The sequence below is a fragment of the Chelonus insularis genome, unplaced genomic scaffold (genome assembly GCF_013357705.1).
Source record: "Chelonus insularis isolate UGA/USDA-ARS -01 unplaced genomic scaffold, ASM1335770v1 contig_72_pilon, whole genome shotgun sequence".
In the NCBI taxonomy this organism is placed as follows: Eukaryota; Metazoa; Arthropoda; class Insecta; order Hymenoptera; family Braconidae; genus Chelonus; species Chelonus insularis.
Window position 1 is genome coordinate 232679 of NW_023276729.1, and position 17246 is coordinate 249924.

General features: G+C 32.3%; 1 protein-coding gene across 1 annotated transcript in view; it reads right to left on the reverse strand.

Annotated features, from left to right (window-relative positions):
• inaD (inactivation no afterpotential D) overlaps positions 1-17246 on the reverse strand; it is a 649339-nt gene that overhangs the window by 82723 nt on the left and 549370 nt on the right. The window contains exon 12 of the mRNA XM_035090055.1: positions 4262-4407. Within this exon, the coding sequence (XP_034945946.1) occupies positions 4262-4407 (146 nt within the window). The remainder of the gene's footprint in view (positions 1-4261; positions 4408-17246) is intronic.

Below are 17246 nucleotides of genomic sequence, written 5' to 3' on the forward strand. Positions count from 1 at the left end.
AACAGTTATCGCCTGGTGATTAACAACAGTTACCGACAAAAATTTTTTTAAATTTGAATTTAAATTCTCACCCGCTATAGCAGCGCCATCTAGGAGAAAAAATCGGTAATAATTGCCGACTGCAGATCGGTACAACACCATCTAGTGGAAAAATCGGTAACAACACCCACAGTCAGTAAGTTGCCAGAACATGTTATGTGCATGTTATATAACAGCAAGGCTCGGTGTTTACTGGGGGAAAATTAGTTTTATATGGAGTTTATTTACTGCATATAAAATTGACGCAATTTTTGGCTCACTGATGTTGTATCGTGACTGTACTTCTGTTGAAAAAAAATTTTTTTCAGTTTGGGTTATAAGTAAATTCGTTTTACGGGGTAAGTGACTCCTCCTTTGAGTGATCATTTTTTGCATGAGTGATTATTACCAGTAGTTTAATCTGATAATTCTTGTATCTTTCTACAGCTTCATTGCATTACTCTATTGATTCATTATGTTGGTTTAGTCGTTTTAGGAATCTGATTTGTGTGGTGCTGTTCAACCTGGCGATTTTTTTTTCTAAGTCAGGTACGCTTTTTATTATTTGCTCGGGGGTAATGCGGGTAGAGAGGTGTTGATGGCTTTGAAAATTATTCGGATTTTACTTATCCGGTTTTAAAAATTTCAGTGTTTCCTTGTTTTCCACATTTTGTTTTTTTCGTTGAATAGACACATAAATTTATTAACTTTCTATTAGAAAGTTATTGAAATTGGGTCGATTGGTAGAATTTCAATTTTTATCATATCTCCACGTTTCATGATATTTGCAAGCATCATTATCAATTTTTAGAATGATGTGGTGGTATGTATGTATGTATGTATGTATGCACGGACCTCGACAGATATTATTATGAAGAGAATTGAAAAGTAATTTAAACAAATTCGGTTGAGCCGTTTTTTTTTTTTCATAACCAGATAAATAATAAAACAATGAAAAGATTAGCTATTTAAAATACTTTTAAGTCAAACAATAATAATTTCATTTGAAAATTGAGTCGATATTGACTAGACATTATTGTTCACCACCAAATATGACTTTGACCAATTATGCATCGTTTCTAACAATGGGAATTTGTTATAAAAAATCAAAAATTGTATTTATTGATTAAGTATTGTTTACATCACATGGGTTTGGATGTTTCCAAAAAAATAATGTTATTTCTGATGAGATATGACTTTCAACAATTACACATTGTTTATAACAATATGAATTCGTTAACAACAAATCCAATTATTTTAAAAAAAGGAGTAGGTTTCTATTTGTATTACACATTGTGTAACTTTATTTCAGTAAAAGAGAAAATTACGCGTTGGAAGAACTTATATTTGTTGCATAGAACGTGTTATTAATTGTTTATAACACATTCAATTGTTATAAACAATTCACATAAACAAAAAATAGCCTATAACCTTTCTGACAGACACCGACGACTTATATCTATACTATTACATACATTTCTGGTATCTGTCCGCGCTAATCTCCAAAACGGCTCATCTGATTGCGACTGAATTTTTCATACATGTGAGAAGCGTTGTTAGGAACGTTCTATGCTACATATTGTAGAATAAGACCAAATAACAACTTCGGAACATAAATTAATAAAGGAAAAGTTTATTTAAGAATGACAGCAATTAATTAAAATGAAAGAATCCATGTGGTCAACTCAAGTCTCAGTCAAAAACTGGAGGTAAACAAACTCTCCTCTCGTTGCTATAAACAATCTAATCGTTGAGCAATCGTCGTAAACTAACAAACTGTCGTTAGTCTAATAATCATTAGATGGCGACATACAAATATTTTACAATATATAAGTTCTTCCAACGCGTAATTTTTCTATTACTAAAATAAAATTACAAAATGTGTAATACAAATAAAAACCTACTCCTTTTGTTTATAACAATTGAATTTGTTATAAACAACTGACAAATCAACGCGTAATTTTTTTTTGCTAAAAAAATGTTACCAACTGCGTTACATGAATTGAACGCATACTCCTTTTATTGATATCATTCAAATTTGTTATAAAAAATGCAAAAAGAGATCTATGCGATACATCAACACTCTATCAACGGGAAATTTTTTGCTAAAATTGAGTTGCATACCATGTAGATTGTAAAAAAACGTACTTTTTTTGTTTATAACTATTAACTTCGTTATTAACAATAGAAAAGATGACCTACTACATAAATTTAAGCTCTTCCAATGTTATTATATATTTTACCCGGACGAAATCGCGGGAAACTGCTAGTTTCAGCATAGATTATTAAAATATTTCTTGTGTTTAATTATTTTTTAATATTCTTTAAACTGAAGAAAGTTTTTTCAGCATGCTGATTTTTTTCTTGGTGTTAAATTCGTAATATTATGAATAATTCATGGTCACGTTAATTTTAATTTAAATAATTACTCTATAAGAATTATAAAAGCAGCAATAAAATAATTGATATTACTTTACAAATTTTTACTAATAAGCAATAAATCATTTGTATCTCCTATATGCAGTAAAACTTAATTTATTGTAGTAAAAAGGATAACTTGGTCATCAACACCGATTGTAACACCGGTTATTTTGTTTTTTAAAAATGCTTTTTATTATACGATTTTGAAGAATCACTTTTAAATTCAGCTAATTGTTTATTCAGTTTTTTAAATGAAAGATCCCTGCTTTCCTTACCTGTCTATCAGCTGCAAAGTGAAGGCTATAGAGTTATTATCAATTTTGGTAAACTCGTAACTTTTTTAAAAACTGTCTCAATCAATCTATTATGCATCGTAATTATGCACAAGTCGTGGAAATCAGCTGGTATACTACAAAGAAATATATTGAATTACTATTTAAGTTCCGATAGATGTTAAAACTAGATAAACAGCTGTTAACGAATATCAACGGTTGAATAGCCTAACCGGTAAGGATAGGAATGAATATGCTAGAATAAAGCAATTAGTTACACAATATGTAACAAAAGTATAGAATCTTTATTTGAGTACTAGTAACACTAATAGTATATACACCTTACAACTTTATTACACTGAATCTAGAATAAATTTTTACTGAATGTCACAAAAGCTATACGAAAGACTGTCCAAGAGGATTCAACATGGAATGTCTAGTATTATTGCAAAACAGACAAAATAATCGTGTAAATGTTAACAAGAACGGGAAAGGAATGACGACAGAAACTTCACTTGTCAAATTTGACACTAGACTTCAATCAATTGAGTGACTAGAATTTAGGAATTTATCGATTCTTTAATAGAATGGTTATCGATCTAGTGCCATGATGGGCACCGAAGTTCTCGTCAGCTGATTGATCGAATTGAGAATTAATTAATTTTTAACAATATCAATATGTTTAATTTACGAATTTGGTATTTTCGATACTGAAATTAAATAAAAATTCAAACAAACTGTTAGGATATTTTGTAATTTTAAGTTCCTATATTCAATGGTTATTTCTATTACTGCCTGAAATTTTTTCTTATTATCAGTAAATGTTTAGTTTCTTTTTAAAATCTTAGTAGTTTGAATATTATCAGTGTTAAGAAGACGTTTAGCGGAGTTAACTGCCAACAGCTGAGAAGAAAATTCTCTCTGCATCTAATAAGCAGCGTTTGACTCGTTACTAAGAAAATTTGAATCAAAAATTGCTCATCTGGACAATTTTAAAAAATCACATATGTTAAAGTATCACCTTCCATGTCTCCATCGAAGGTTATTCGGTCGAACTTATTTATATTCGACCATAACGAGAATCAACCTCATCCGGGCCTTATCTGATTTGCTACCTTGGTATATGTACATTGAACAATACAGCCCCAGAATCAAATAGAGTAGTAGTCAGATTATATTAAGTTTAATGAATCGTTGTATATATCACCAGTTATAGTCGATTCTTAATACCTTTCATCTCAGTTAACTCAACATGTAAGACAAAAAAATATCTAGCTCATAAAAACTTTGAAGAACTTCGATAAAAAAAATGAATAATGTGAAAGTCAGAAATAACACAGTTAATTTTTCAGATTTATTAGAGAATGTTTATTAATATTTGCTTAACCGATTTAGATACAACTCTTTTGTTGCTCATCAAAAATGTGAGGTTGATTCTTCTATTTTTTAGTCTTAAATCTACGTTTTATGAGTTGATTCAAAAGATTTTCAACATAATGTTTCGTTCATAGAAAAAAGTTCGGTCTAAAGTATAAAAAACGTTAACTTACGTGAGATGTATCTTTTCCTCCAACCCACAAGAATTCGACTGAACTGTTAGTTTGTTTTATTATATCTACTGTCATCTTCTTTGGACCTCCTTTCTGTTGGTGGTTCTCGATAACATTTTGAGATTGAATTATATTGGTTGAACAATCTGGAAGGCATTTAGTTAATAAATAATAATAATTTTTAAATTAAAATACAAAAATTAGTTATAAAGCACTAATTTTAGTAACTTGATTCGGAAACGTGTAGAAAAGAACTCCTTCTGAGGTACAAAAGATGGGAAATAATATTGGACGAATTGGATGAAAGTCAAGCACTTTACGAACGACCACAGTGTGATTTTATTCGTCTCATTTCAAATTAATTATATGATAACCAACAACTTAAATTTTAAATTTCAATTCACTATTTGAGTATTTAATCTCGTACATGTGTCACTTATTATCTGTCCGCGCAAGCACCTTAACTTCAATTTATTTTAAAATGACATTTAGTATTGTTATGTATTTTTGCTCTTTAAAAGTGTCAATATGTAAACCATATGTTTAACCTTAGATACTTAAAGTTCCTCTTTTCAGTCCTAGCCTTTCGACCAATAGACAGGGATGAGGGGATCGTCAATAGAGAAAGTGAAAATGTTTGATTTATATAAAAACAATAACAAAATTCATTGAATGAAAATTACTGAAAAATTATAACAACAATTGAAATGTTACTAACAGATGATTTCTTTTACTCTCGTCGAGATGAATTACAATTAATGGGCTCTGAGTTGATTCTCCAGTCAGCGTAATGTTCACTTTTACTCGTAAATTAATTTGAATATCAATTGAAAAATGATTTAACGATCAAATAAACTTCATACATAAATTTACAAACTTCGAAATATTATTAATACAATGTTCAAGACAAAACAAGACTTACGACTTCAAGAGATGTTTCACGACGATCTGATCTCGATCTTACTTTTTCGACAACTGACTAATGCATCGAACTTTACTTATTTATTTAGTTGAATGTCACATAGTTGGAAGTAACTTGCTTCTTACGTCACGTACTCTTTTTTAAAAATTTTATTTCTTTCCGCCACGTGGGTTTTTCAAAAGCAATAAAATATCCAAAAGATGATTTCCTCAACTATTCTTCGAAGCCCTTTCTATTTTAACAAAATCTTAGGAAACCTTAAAGAAAATAACTTGAGTAATAATCGTTAACTTCAATCCTTAAGTTTTATTGCTATTTATTTTTAGATTCTCTTAAAATATATTTTGAATAATTATGTAAAATAATCAAAATACATTCAGACATTACAGTATGGATTACTGTAAAACTACCAGACAAAAAGAAAGGTTTTTTTCTACGTTTTTCCGCTATATTTTTCAATCGTGAACAGCTCCCCAACTCAACATTTTTTTATTTCCAATGTCAAGAACAAGACGAGCTCTAATTGATTGAGCGTCGAAAGGAGGACTAAAATAGGGACATAGAAGTACATTCAGAGAAGACTTTAGCTCCAGAAAGACGAAAAAAAATTGAGTGCATAGTTCAATCAGTTTCGACAACTCACAGTTATACTATACAACAAACGATATCAGCTGATAGAAAACTTCTCACTCCTCTTTTTCTTATTTTAAAAGAACCAACTGGAAAACTTACTTTAGGTACAGAATTCAGTTTAAATATTATATCATATGATATCTTCCGAAAGTTTATATACCCATTTATTTTAGAACACTTCAAAATCTGTTTGAAGGATGTATTCTCTCTGAATGTTGGAAAAAGTCGTTTACTTTTGATTGATTCGTGGACCGGACATTGCTCTGAAGCTGTCACGTCTGCTAAACCACCGGATAAAGAAATTAAGGTAACTGTTGAGAATTAATTAATTCTCAGTTTGAATTTGCCAGCTGACAGGAACTTCGGCGGCCATCTTGGGACTGGTTCGATAACCAATCGACCGAACAATCAATAATGCTTAATTTAGTCAATCATTTGACTAATTTTCAGTGTCCCTTTTGACTAATGAAGTTCCTGTCGCCATTCTTTCTCTGTTCTCATTCACGTGTACACGCCATTCACATTCTTTTCAGACAATCTTGAAGTTTTGAGTCAATCATTAGTGCTAGTGCTATTCTGAACCACCAGAAATATTCAATTTTCATTCTACAATCAAAATCAACTAACATTTCAAGACGTTCCATAGTAAATTCACGAAGTTACATTAAATTCATTTTGCATTGCATTGATAGGCTAACGCCACGTGCACAATCACATTCTTGCTCAACTTCAGAAGCCTGCTGAGCTCGTGTGGGAGGTCAATAATACCGAACATACCAAGTTGAGTATTTTTTAGACATTCAATTGACATTCAGTAATTACAATTGACATTTAGTGATTTCTAAAGACATTCATTTCTTGTATTCAGTGAAAAACGGTCATTCAGTGTATATTGTGTACCTGTTAGTGCTCAAAATAAAGATTTTATATTTTTTATAAAACCTGACTTCCGTTTGCTCTGTTCCGGCACAATCATCCCTATCCTTAAACGGTTAGGTTAATTCAAAAGTTGAGATTTTCTCAACAGTAACAATTATTCCTAAAGGGGCTCTGGACAAATTCAACCATTAGATGTTTTTGGTTTAGAATATGGATAAACTTTGAAAGACATTTTTCAGACAGCGTCCTGTTACGAGGAGATGATTTAAATTTACACTTAAAAATAATATTATCGAATTACAATCACTGACTTGTAATCAATTCTCCTTACCACAATGCATTAATCTTTTTGGTTTTCCATGGTTTAAAAGTACTTATACATTTATTATACCAGCTGAATTTGAAGATCCAGTTGATTTTGCATTTGGAGATAACTGTTAGTCTCATTGTGAAATTCTGAGATGTAAAAATATTGCAATTATCCGTTGTGCATGGTGTAAAAGATCATTGTGTCTTGAACATTTTTACAATGATTATCATACATATAATACGTACAATCAATACATAATTCATCTTCTTCATTTCGATACAAATCTGGGAGAGAAGGGAATAGAATTTTTGGCATCGATCTCGATGTTATTTTAGAATTCGTAAAGACACTTATCTTGTAATTTTTTATGCTTTTTCGATTGAAATTAATCTTATTAAACAATAAATAAGAGTTTTTAAGTTATAGATTTTTTGATATATTTGATTCAAAAAAATGTATATCCGTAAGTTTTATAAATATGTAAATAATAGTATTTTTTACCTTTTTTCATAATATTGTTAATGTACAAGGTCGTTTCGAAAAATTCGTTTTAAAAAATATAGCGTATCAACTTTCAGGGTAATTTTTACCCCTTTGTTCTGACTTCGAGTCGGCCGGACGAGCAAACTGAAAACTAGTGGACTGTAAGATTTAAGAGCAGAATAAGAACAAAGGTTGGATGCTAGAAGGTTCCAAAAAATAGTTTATTAACACCGAACTGCTTGGGTTTTATAGATTTTATTCAACAATACCACTTAACATACTCAATAGAACTTAATAATCACTACATATAATTGAGTTGACTGTACAGTAATTGTTTGTACACGTATGAGTTGTCTGATGGTTATTTTTTCACCAAATAACATAGTCTCAAAAAACAGTGAATAGCAACATTCACAGTATACACCAGAGTTATTCGGGGGTGCGATGTATAGGTGAATGTCCGTGAGGCACTATGGCGTCGACGCCAGTTCAGCTTCGCGCCCAAAGACACTACAACTGAATATACTGGACCACTGGCACTGATGAGAGTAATTTGATGATTCACGTATGTTCGTGAGAGTTGTCTGAGTTTATTTGACCGTACTTTTTTGTACAAAGAGTGAGCTGACTGCAAAAATCTGCGATTTGACTGCGAACTATTGTACAGAGATGACTGCGTGATTTGCCTGGAGCTAACTGACGCCACAAGTGCTCGACCGCGTGCTTGTTGGCGTCACTAGGGCCGTAGAGTTGCCTTCTGGGCCATGAGGGAATTACTTCCCGATGATTGGTCCATTGAGTTGACTGACGCGCCGGTGGACAAGTCCGGCATTAACCATTTTCAAATATTCTGAGACTTGCTGACTTGGGGCCCTCCAAGTCAGAACACCCTTCAGAACGTTTTACCGCCAAAAAAAAACGTGGTTCATCATTTTCGACGTAGATGACCATATGGAAACTTCAGCTAAATCGACGGTGACCACCTTGCAAAGTTTTCTTGTGAGGAAAACTCAAAAAATGACTCAAGTATCAATCTTTATTATCATTTACATTAATATAGTTTACATTTATTAAGCTGCTTTTAGGCTTATACGAATTTAATTGTCACGTTTTATCGGATCAAACAAAACAAATATTTTTAGTTCTTTTTGAATAATTGAAAGGTATTAAAGAGGTGGATTTTTTTGTTTTGATTTTTCAATGATAAACGTAATTATAAATAGACTAGACTTGTACTACATACGTAAAATTAATGCAATATTGCACCTCTGATGTTTTGCTGAGAAAAAAAAAATACAAAAGAAAATACAGAAAAGTTTAAAAGGAGAATGAGTAAATGTTTGATACTGCCTGGCCTTGAGATTGTTGAAAGAAAAATTGTACTTTTGAAAAAATTCATTGAAATACAATTACGATTACAAGTTACGAAAAAGAGAAATAAATTTGAAATTAGTAATAAAGTTTGCATAAGTAAATATAAGTACATTTTTGAGAAAGGTTATACTTCCAACTAGACAACTAAAATCCTTACTGTAAGCAAAGTAGAGAATACTTACTCTGTGACATAAAAATTAACCGATTATCAAAATCCGCCAATAGAACGTGGATTTTGCGACGATGAATTAACTCGAGCCGAATATCCTAACATATATTTGGTGTAAAAAATATTTAAAAAACGCGGCAATCAGGTCTATGTAAAGTGATTAGAATTTGGCAAGAAACACGATTTGAGCAGTGCCATACGCCGCCTCGGATACCTTTCTCAATGTATAAGACCATTTTCAAGTCTATCAAAAGCTCAAGCTTAACATACGTAAGTCTTAACATTGCGTCAAATGCAAGCTTCCCGGGAGTGTAGCAATAAAGAGGATCTGAGTCTTATGTTTTTTGACAGCTATGTCGGAAATTTCAAAAAATATCGACAAGTAGAAGTACGTCTGTTTTTAGGTATAAATCAGTGTATTCATCGAGTGTTTCAATTGAACATTTATTCCAGACTTCCAGAGCATGTGAATAGTCCTTATTAGACACATTTTTACCATAAAGATTAGAATGAAATTGCTCTTTTGCTGGTAAAAAATCATCGTCTAATTTTTCCATTAAATCGATAAATTCATACGGACATACACCTATTCTCGTAACCAACTTAAATTGTTCGGGATCTGGATGATATGATTGTGTGATTTGCTTGTCATCATTGCTGAGAATGAAGCTAATTTTTCAATACTAGAGGCTGTAAATCTGAATGAATCAATAAATCTTAAGTCAACTTTTGTATTATAAACGGATTTTGTGGATGAAATGTACTGTTTTTTGTTGATAAATAATAGAGTTATTATTTCTTCGAATGATGGAGCTAGAGATTTGATAATAAAGTAGGAATCATAACCGGAAAAATTAATAAATCTTGAATTCTGAAATCATTCAAACATCGATTACATAGTAATGATTTATATTTAGCTTTATTTATTTACCATCCGGCCAGGCGCCAAAGATTTCTGCCCAAAGCAAAGTAAAATAAAATGGAAATTTTTATGATCCATTTGAATCTTAGCATCAATAACGAGAAGATGAATGGTTGGTATGTCTGATTCAAAATTTTTGCTCAAGTACAGAGGTATTATTACAGTTGTTTCGAAATATCCATCGATAACATTAGACTCAATACCGTACACGTTGATGGCCAAATTATTCATAGTTTCAAAACGTGGAATGTCTTTTAATACCATAGGAAATTGTATACCTCCATACTTTAATTCTTTGTTGATACACTTGTATAAAGTTGTTCTATGAGGATTAGCCACTTCATAAGGATGTAAAGTTGCAGTAATGCATCACAAAAAACAGTATTCATAGAAGTTTTTAATATTAAAAACTGCACGTTTAATTTGAATGTCTAGAGGTAATTTGACATATGTTGATGAATCTCCCTTCAGTGGTACATACCAAGAAATTGTGATCATTAGGTTTTTAATTTTATCCAAACTCCATCCATTATTTTTATGATTAAAGTTTTTGAGTTTTTTAAATAATGGTTCAATTACATTACCATCGAACCAGCCATCAATCTCTATACTCGGTAAAATTTTGATACGTTTCGTTCAGAAAGATTTTACTTCCACACTTGTCTTCTCTCTTTTCACACGTTCAAAATTGCACAACAAAGTTATTCTCACTTTCATGTTACCTTCTTGATGAAGTGTTTCTCTAATTTTGTCAATCACTGAAACTTTTGTATGACTCGAAAATATTCGGATGTCCGTGTGTCTTAGATTTAATACACAAGATGTTTTGATATGATGATTGAAGGTACTTCCTAAGTTCTGTCATCAGATTGAGTAATTTGCGCCCAAATTTCCTCCCGCTACTTGTCCACATCATTGACAGAATTTGTCATGCAATAAAATAACGTTGCGACTGTTTTTCATGAACACTTCTCTGAGGATTTAATAATACTGAATTTAAATACGTGATATTGCCTGTGCATATATTGCTCCATCGCTAAATCACATTATCATTTATAGCATCGAGTTTTAGAAGGTCTTCATACACTTTTTCAATAAAAGATTTTCTTCTATTACAACTTCTTCAACGTATTAGTTGTCAATACATTGCAGAAAAATTTTATTATCTGAAATGTTCAACTATTAACTGTAACACTTCAAACCATATTAATATATCTTTAACACCCAGTGTGTTTATGGGTTGTTCCATTTTATATGACGGTCTAAGGTGCTATTTACGTATGTATCAGTCATTTTTCTGAAACAGACAAATTTAGGATTCTTGTCGAGAACTTTAATATCAGAAATAAATAGTAATCTGATTTAGAGAAGAAACAGACGTACGTAAATCTGACGAAAATTCTTGCATTAGGACTGGCTACTAGGGTAATAGCTAATCATTATTACTTAGCTCAATACATCCGGTAATGTAAGATCCAGACACTTGGAATACTTTTGATTGATTTTGATGTGCATTTTATAGAAAAGAAATTCTATCCCACATGGGACTGATGCTCTTTGAACTTTGTAAAATATGATCGGTATCTGAGATTTAACCTAGTAAACACTGTTATATTGATATTATATTGCTGTTATATAATTTTGTGATATTTCTTATATTGTAGCGATATGACATAGCCCTAACATATATCTTCCTACTTCCCGTTCAAAAGTATAAAAATGTTATGTTGCTGTTATGTTACGATAATATAACTGTTATGTCATCATAATGTTACCGTTTGGTTATTAAAAACGAAAAATACTTGAAAAATTTTGTTTTTATGATTATTACATGAGAAATATTATTACGACAATCAACTACTTTTTGTTAACATGCAACTATCTTATTAGAGAACATCAGAAAAAATTGTTCAAAATTACCACTAAATAATACGCATTTCATAATTACTTCGTTTATCCATTTCAAAGATTAAAAATGAGAAACAATTATTAATATTGTAAAGTCATAAGTAATTTTTTTTTCTTCTAATAAATAATTCGTTATCTTGACAAAACAATGTATTACAATTTTTCATTTCGATGTTAACATTACTATAGAAGTAATGTTAACATCGAAGCACCATACGAAGGATCTTACCACTTGTAAGTGGTAGATTATATTGATATAATCGTGTATTATGATATCTACGTAACATAGTTGTAACAAATGGTATACCATGTCAATATAATTATATGTAATAAAACGTCCACATAACACAGACATAACAACTGTAACCTCATGCCAATGTAATTATAAAATGTGTTTCACAAAAATACCATCAATGGTCAACTCTGAAAATTTTTGAGATGTTATGGTACATTTGTGTAATAAATACATCATAAAAATTGTATAACACCCATATAACAATGCCGAATTTTTGTTACATTGCATAAAAGTAACTACTGTTATATTCCTTTGTTATGCTCACATTATATAACGGTTATACTACGTACACATAGCTAATATTAACATAACATGTTATGTGTATGTTATATAACAGCAAGGTTCGGTGTTCACTGGGAAGGAACAAATGTAAAACTTACCATATTATGACATGATTGTGACTTTGAGAAGTAGTAAACGCAAAAATATTTAACTAAGAATTAAATAATGCTTACGTATTTATAAACAGTTAAATCAACGAATACAAACCCATAGAAGCGTCAACTTTAGAAAAAAACATACTTGTAACATGATTTTAAGTGATTGATTAACATTCATTTTTGAAAATATCTGCAGCCTACTCATTTTGACTACTGCGACACCTGTGATCGCAGTTAGTACTGAGCATTCTACTGCGAAGAAAATCCTATTGCTCTGGGATTTTATAGGTCTGTTTTCTTCGCTTAAACAATGAAAATCTTTCGAAAATATATTATACTTGGACCTATGTCTTCATCCGCAAAGATTGTATTTTTTTAAGTTTAAGTACGTTACGTGGTTAGTAACTTTTTTTAGTGAGAAAAAAAAATTTTTTCGTTAGAAGTATCTGACTACATTACATAGATCTTGTTTTCAATTGTTTATAACGAATTTAATTGTTATAAACAAAAAAAGTGGGTTTTTATCCATGTTTTGTAGTTAGTAACTTTTCTTTAGTGAGGGAAAATATGTCAACTTTGCATAACCTAGCCCGCAAGGATAGAAATGATTGTGCTGAAATAGAGCCACTGATGAGTTAGGTGTACAAAAATATATTAACATTTATTTAATAGTACTGTAAATGAATACACTGTACAAGTCATAGTCACTATAACTGAATGAATGACACTTAAAAGTTTCGGAATAATAACAGAATATTAATTAAGAATCACTGAATGACAATTGGATGTCTAAAAATTGGCTTAACTTGGTGTGTTCAGTATTATTTACCTGCCACACGAGCTCAACACGCTTCTCAAATCAAGCAAGATTATGATTGTGCACGAAGCGTTAGCCTATCATGCAATGCAAAATGAATTTAGATTTGATTACTTCAATTTACTAAAAATTGTCTAGAAATATTACTTGATTTATTTTTAGGATGAATAGCTGAATGGTTTCTGTTATTTTGAATGTCACGAACTTCACAGATTGTTTCAAGAAAATTAGATTTAGATTGAATGATTGAGAATGTCTTATGAACGTGGACGAGAACGGAAAATGAAGGGCGACAGGAACTTCATTAGCCAAATAGGACAGTAATTTTTTGTCAATTAAGTGACTAGAATTAGAATTATAGATTTTTTGGTCGATTTATTATGGACTCAACGCCGAGATAGCCGACGAAGTTCCTGCCGGTTGATTATTCAAACTTGAGAATTGATTAATTTTCAACAGATAGCATATCCTATTTTTGATTGTTTATAACAAATTCAATTTTTACAAACAAAATGATTTTTTCCATATCCTTGGAATATGGTTTGCGAATTTTTTTTTAGTAAAAGAAGAAATATCTCGCGGGCGGGATTTAAAGATGTTGCATAGATTCTGTTTTTAATTGTTCGTAACAAATTCGATTGTTATAAATATTTTTTGGTTGTTAATAGTGATCAACAAAAACCATTTTTGATTATTAATAATTTGATTGTTTTCTTCAATTGAGTTCAAAAATATTCTATCAAATGTTTTTCAAATTATGTAAAGTCATCGATTAGTCAGTCAGCAAAGTAGTTCCAGACAACTTTGATTCTATCAGTGTAAAATAGAGTACAATGGATAGTTTTATCCGCTGTTCGTAGATATATTACTCTACCAAAACTGCCATCTTCGGACGTCAGTAAAATTTCGCGCTATGTACATGTCCCAAATGACTCTGCAAATGATAAAATTGTCATTTTTCATTCATTAATTAGAAGAACATTAAAACAGCAAAAAGATTTGAAATCAAATGGAATGCCATGTCATCCATAAAATAAAGTTATTTTTTTTAAATACCAATTAATAGTGTAAGAAAGTACTTTTTCGAATTTTCTTTATATAATTTAAAAAGTAATTTTGCAGTGTATAGATGTTTTGTCTCATTTTATCTTTTTAGTTATCTAGAATATATGATTGTTTTTATTAAATCACATAACCGTACCCTAGTAGAAAAATCAACATGAGACTGACGGCAGATTTACATATGACAGTGTAAGTTTGTCATTCACGTATATATCGGCCGTTTTTCAGAAATAAATAGCAATTTGGCTCAGAAAAAAAAACGGCATACTTAAGTCTGACGAAACTTCTGGAAATTCTATGATCTAGACACTGAGAATACTTTTGATTGAAGATGATTTTCAGTTAAAAAAAAAGAAATACTTTCTCACACAGTCCTGATGCTCTTTTAACTTGCACTGCTTAAAAATTCCTACTGAAAAAGACAAAATCCGATAGGCTTCTTAAGAATTTGGAAATAATTTCCGAGTCGCATTTACCTATTTAATTAGTTTATTCCTCATAGAAATTTGAAAAAAATTTGTTATATCGTTTCATATCATTCAATTATCTCCGTACCTATATAACAAAATAGAAATTAGTTCTATTTAAAAACATGGAATTCTATTAAGAAATATTAAAACAAAGAAACATTCTTTATGCCGTATTTTTCTTTTAAATCCATTGATTTTCCACAGAAATTGTTTCAATCGTTTCTATTTAAATAATAAATCAAAAATTAAATTCATTCAAGAAAGGTACACCATCTCACTTAACTCAGACATTGTTGTACGAGCCTTTACATACACATACTTCATTACAGCTAAACACCTTATATAATCGATACTTCTTAAACCTAGCATACTTACTAATTCCTGCCTACCAAGGAGCCACTACAATGTGACTCCGAGGTTGCGTCTACAGCTGACTTACTTTTTCCTACCACCTACCCGAAGTTTATCGCATTCGCATTGAACGATACAGGGAAACCTGTGCTAATACACCATGCTTCCCCCGTCCGAAGGACGGCAATTGAGTACCTCGCCTCTTCGGACATAACTCTGGAAAATTATAACTCTACTTTCTTCGCGATTGCATTTCCCGGGACGCGTATACCTGCACCTAGAACAGGCACAGGGATACACGAAACAAGCCCGAGGCCTTACAACATACCACTACGAGTCTGACCTCAATTGGCCAGTTGTACCTAGTCTTACATGTCATATTTTGACTTTGCAGCCCGAGGCACAGGGCTTGGAATTTGGCCTCCCGTAGTACCAACTTTATCCGCTTTAGTCGGCAGTCGCTAACGCGGCTCGCGCTCGGCGTGTTCGACGTACCCACATTCAGACTACCATATAGGGCAGTAAGAAAATGGGGCACGACGAACTGTGGTCAATCATCTGCCCTCGTTGTTACGCGACATTTCTTAAGGACAAAAACATCTATGCAACCCCGGGGGCCAACCTGTGCCAATACAGCCGGCCCTCCGAAGAGGCCTTCTGCTCCCGGTGGTCAGAGAACAAACCATATGGATGGTTTTGTCCCGGCCGGGAATCGAACCCGCTACCCATGGCGCGTCAGGCTGACGCCGCACCCACTGTACCGCCGTGTCGGTGTATTTAAATAATATAAATTTCTATCGTGGGATATTGAGATAACGATATGATTTCTAAGTTGCATTTTACCCGCTGTAATATTATAAAGGACAATTATGCTCTTTTTTCAATTATGGCGAAAGTCATATTTTTATGATCCAGAATAGCGCAATCGGCAACGCACTAGACTGTGGACCCGAGGATGCCAGGATCGAATCTCATCATCAGCAGGATTTTATCGGAAAAAGTTTCCAGTAAATTTCATTTCAGCTGTATATTCAAGCATTAAATTTGTATAAACAAAAAATCTCTAGAGCGACCTTCGCAACCTTCGCAGAACACCTGTAACCTGTGGATCAAACGGATAGGGAATTTATCCTCCATTCCACCTTACTCAACAATCTTCAGTAACAATAAGAACTTTAATATATTTCAGGAAACGCCTAACACAAAACATTTCATTCAGCTGTCGACAATATAATGGTGCTCTCTTCACACCATGAATAACTGGGGCCGCGACCAAAGCGGATAAATCTGGTACTACGAGAAACCGACATAAATTGCTCTATGCCGGGGACGCATAAGCAATCATCGGCAGGAAGCACTTCCTACATATAGTTAGACAAGTGTGGTAATTAAGTCCTCAATGCATTCGCGTTGTAAAATCTTGTACTCATCTTGTAAAATAGCTTTTCCGCTTGCGCCCGTCGATTATGAATATGTGTAGAAATGTTGAGACCTCTGCCGAACCAGACCCCCAGATACCTAATTACCTCTGGGTACTTTATTTTGTTACCCTCTATAGTGATCTTTGGCGGTTTACATTCGTGCCTGTCTTTCTTCCTTCTGAGGTGTGGTTTATATTCTCGGTAGTTAGGATTGCTTTTATCCCTGTAATTCTTCTTGCCTCTAAGTTTGATTTTTCTCTTCGCGAAGATTGCTTCCGTTTTGGTCTATGATCACTCGAGCTTGGCTTTCTTTCACTAAGTGAGTATTTTGTCAACGACTGCCTGTCCTTTGGCTTCAAGGGTTTCTTTAAAATTGCCATCTATAATGACAAATCAATCGTCAACGTACGCTGCATAGCAGTTCCCATGTTGAGATTGATCAAGTGTCTTAACAGATCATCGAACATAATGTTCCAGCACAGTGGGCCAAACACAGATCCCTGAGGGCATCTACGTGAGGCTACTTTTGTGACCGAGCCGGTTCCTCATGATAGACTAACTGTACTGTGAAGTAATTTTGCATTACTTT